This window comes from Leopardus geoffroyi, chromosome E3 (genome assembly GCF_018350155.1).
Source record: "Leopardus geoffroyi isolate Oge1 chromosome E3, O.geoffroyi_Oge1_pat1.0, whole genome shotgun sequence".
NCBI classification, from domain to species: Eukaryota; Metazoa; Chordata; class Mammalia; order Carnivora; family Felidae; genus Leopardus; species Leopardus geoffroyi.
In genome coordinates this window covers 21,997,614-22,001,645 of record NC_059340.1, presented here as the reverse complement: position 1 = coordinate 22,001,645, position 4,032 = coordinate 21,997,614, and the positions used below count along the sequence as shown (strand labels likewise).

At 48.0% G+C, this 4,032-nt stretch overlaps 1 protein-coding gene across 1 annotated transcript; it reads left to right on the top strand.

Annotated features, from left to right (window-relative positions):
• Positions 1 to 937: 937 nt before the first annotated feature.
• On the top strand, positions 938 to 3,799 carry LOC123589470 (thyroid receptor-interacting protein 11-like). The gene is made up of 2 exons (XM_045461596.1): positions 938 to 3,644; positions 3,711 to 3,799. The coding sequence occupies exon 1, from the start codon at positions 1,069 to 1,071 to the stop codon at positions 3,622 to 3,624; it is 2,556 nt and encodes an 851-aa protein (XP_045317552.1). The 5' UTR covers positions 938 to 1,068; the 3' UTR covers positions 3,625 to 3,644; positions 3,711 to 3,799.
• Positions 3,800 to 4,032: the final 233 nt, after the last annotated feature.

Sequence of the window (4,032 nt, the reverse complement as noted above, 5' to 3'; positions counted from 1 at the left end):
CGCGGCGCTCGGCCTGGCCCCCGCTGCCCAAGTCCCTGCCTCCCGACCCCCACCGCCCAGCACGCGGAGCCCCGCGGCCAGGCGCCGCCTCGGTCCCGACTCGCGGCCCCTGCTAGGCGGGGCACCGGTGGGAGGGGGCAGCAGGAGCCAGCGGCAGGACCCCGCGGTCCTGGCGGCCTGGAACAGCCACACCCGGGCTTGGGACGCTCTGGGCATGGGGCGGGACCCGTGAGGGGGGCTGGGGGGGGGGCGATGGTGGGAGAGGAAGATGGGAGGGGTTGGGGTACGCGGGAGCCTCCGGATGCCCCCTTTAGGACTGTGCCCACGCGCGGGTGTAGACCTGTTTCTACCTCCTAGGTGGATGGGTGCCGTCACTGTGCACATTTCATGTCAATTACAAGGAATTGTTACCTGGAAACCACAAGCTGCAGAGCGCTGTGTACTTTGATTGGACTTCCCCGGAAAGTCCAGGGCGAGACGCGTGTTCTGCCGCAGGTGCTCACAGGCACCTGGGGACCGCCAGGGATGGCCGCGGGGCAGTGGGGGGAGGGTAAGGGATGGGAGGTCGGGGGCAGGGGTCGCGCGGACCCTAGCAGCCCCGCCTGCGGCGTGGCGTTGCCCAGACGCGCCGCATTGTGATTGGCCGCATTGTGATTTGATTATTAGCCTCGCGCAGGCCTCCGTTTGGAGACACTTAGCGGGACTGTCCGACTGCGCTGGACGCTTTTTGCCGAGCGGACCAGGTCAGTTCTGTGACCCGCAGCGATGTCCTTTTCGTTTGGTGGCCTGGGCCATTCCCTAGAGCAAGTGGGTGGTAGTGTGGCTTCCTTCACTGACCACATCTCTGAGGCCATCAAAGATGTGCGGATGGAGGGAACCGAAAAGGGGGGAGAAGGACCTGACTCTGACCGAAAAGAGAGTGAAGTGAGTCGGGAAACCTTAACATCGGAGAATCAGAGACTTAAAAGTCTTTGTAGTCACCTGGAAGAGAAGTATGAAGCCTCGGAGCTTCAAATAAAGCGGCAGACTCTTAGCTACCGACATCAGCTACAACAGAAAGAGGTAGAAATGAAACTTCTTAAAGCGAGACAGATAGGGCTCAAGAACCAGTTGCTGAAGCTCCAATCGGCCCTTCAATCAACCACAGCGTCACCTTCCTTGGGTTACGGTATCAACTACTTTGCTTCAGCTTCCCTGGGGGATGACCTGGACTTTGCTGACCTCATTTGGTCACAACAAGAAATAAGCAGACTGTCAAATGAAGTTTTAAGACTGGAGGCTGAAGTTAGCCATTGGAAGCATTTTGCCCAGACTTCAGCACCGGGAGCGAATAGCGCCGAGCAAGATGAAATCTACAAACTGCAAGTTACCATCAGGGAACTTGAACAGAATCGAAATGAGGCAATTGATGACCATCAACTTGAAAAGGCAGTACTGCAGAACGTCTATCAACAGACACTGGCAGAAATACGTCGCAGGTACCATCAAAAGTCAAAAGGCTATGAAAAAAGAATCAAAGAACTGGAAGATCTGTTAGAGAAGGACAACTCTGGACTCAGAGCAGCTGATGAGTCTGTCATTGAGCATATGCAAAACACCATTCAAGTGCTACAGACTGAAAAAGTGGAGTCTACCAGGAAAATTGAAGAACTTGAGGACACCGTAAAATACATCGATAACAAATTATCTTCGGTAGAAAGTGAGAGAGACGCTCTAAGGAGAGAATGGGACCGGATAAATGAGGAAAAGAAAGGAAGGACTGAAGAATGTGAATCGCAGCCTTCCGTTTTGAGGCAAAGTGATACAGTGACGGAAAAGGAAAGAGTTCTTTCCGAGAGTACAGCGGTGGAAGAAGCGTCTGGACTGCGGCAAGTGCTGTCCGATGCGGAAAAGGAGATGACGCCACGGTGTAGCTCAACCCAGGGTGACAATCTCATTGGAGACGATCTGAAACTTGAAGAGCGAGTCTACGTTTTAGAACAAGAAAACTCATCAGGTCAAGGACAGGAAGCAGTTCAACTGGCACTTTGGAAAGTGAGCCATGAGCAGGAAGTCATTGAACGTACGGCTCCAGGAGGTGTGAATCTGGATTCAGAAGGAGAGCATTTAAGATGTGACTTGGAGGCCGACGGACAAAAGTCCACTCAGGGCAGGACCGAGAAGGAACTCCCAACAGCAGAGATGGGGGCGTTCGACGGACAGAAACAAACTACACAGCCCAGGGTTTTGATGAAAGGTCAGCTATCAGAACAACAAAATGAAGGCAACGGCATCAACGGCAAAGTGGAACACGATCTCAATGATGAAAAGAGAGCCTGTCCATTTGAAGATGAGCAAATGGACACAGCTAAAGAGTTAGATGCGCAAAACGAAGAATCACCTCAAAGTCAACTGGCTGTTAATGATTTGCATCGGTCAGATCCGTCGCAAACACATAATTTAAACAGCCCGAAGGAGGACGCTGACCTTAAGGAACATATGAAACAAGAGGAGGAGGAATCTGGTAGAGCTGAGAAGGAGCCAGCACAGTCTCTTAATCAAGACTCTGACAATACTGTTGAAGATGACTCACTTCCAGGGAGGGAAACGACGGTTAGAAAGTTGCAGCAAAGCCTTTCAGAAATGGAAGAGCTGAATGGCAATTTAAAGAAAGCTGCTTGCAATCTCAAGGTGGAAAATGGAAAGTTGGTTTTTGAGCTTGAAGATGTAAGACGTCGACTGGAAGAAACTACTGTCTGTAACCATAAGAATTCTCTGGAAAAAAAATCTATTATGCGGGCCTTAAAAATAGAAAAAGGACAGTTAATAGTAAAACTGTGCCGGGCTGAAAAGAAGCTGTTGGAGAAAACAGCCAGGTATGAGCAAGCTATTAAAGAACTGACCAACACGTATCACTTGTCTAAATCCTCCTCCCAGTTAGAGCAGGAGTGTTTAATTCAACGCAGTCAAGAGAAAGACGATGAAATACTACAACTCAAAAAGAGTGTTGAGCAGATGGATGCCGACCATAGAGAAACTAAGGAAATGCTCTCCTCTGCTCTGGAGGAGCATAAGCGATTGACACAACTTATTAAAGAGAAAGAAATCTGTGTCGAAAAACTTGAAAGAAGGCCAGAGCTCCAGGAGCTATTAGAGAAGTACGTCCAAGTCGTAAGAGAAAACGAAATTTTACAGCAAACCGTGGAGGAGCAAGACGTTCGTCTTGCATCCACCAGAGAAGAGAATGAATTTCTGCAAGACAAACTGGAGTGTCTGAGAGAAGACAGCCAAACTGTACCTGTGGTCGACCCGCAAACGCAAGACTGTATCACGGAACTAGGACACGAGGTGTATCAGCTGAATGTAGAAAGAGTTCGTCTGGAAGACGAAATCAAACAACAACAAAAGATCATTGAGGATCAACGCCAGGGCAAGCTACTATGGCTTCGTTCTTTACAAGACCAGAAACGGAGGGTAGAGGATCTCATGAACCAGCATGAGCAAATGACCATTAAACACGCTCAGCTCCTTTCAGCGAAAGATGAGGAGATTAAGATTTTGCAGAACACAATAGAGGAAATGAATACCCAGATCCTTCAAAAACCCAGAACATTCCTACAAAACATTCTGATGTTTTTCAAGTAACAACGATTCAGCATCTTCCTGTAGAAAAACGGAAGTGAAAATAAATAAATAAATAAATAAAAATAAATAAATAAAAAAATAAAAAAAAAGAAAAACGGAAGTGAAAAGCATGATTTATCTAAAGCTGAAACTGAAACATTAAGTAAAAGGAACAAAAGGACAAGAATTGGAGATTAAAAATAAAAATAAAAAAATAAAAAAAAAGAATTGGAGATTAAACTCCTCACTGAAAAGAACATCTGATTAACTGAACAGATTGATCACCTATCCAAAGATGAGACTGGTAAACTAACTCAGATTATCCAGCAAAAAGATTTGGAGATAGAGGACCGCCCCAGCAGAACATCTGTGGCTTCCTACAACTAGAATGTGGAATACCTTCAGCGGCAATTGCAAGGTATGCTGTGG

Excerpts from the sequence above, each read along its gene's own strand:
- LOC123589470 (XM_045461596.1), top strand. The coding sequence starts at position 1,069 with ATGAAACTTCTTAAAGCGAGACAGATAGGGCTCAAGAACCAGTTGCTG.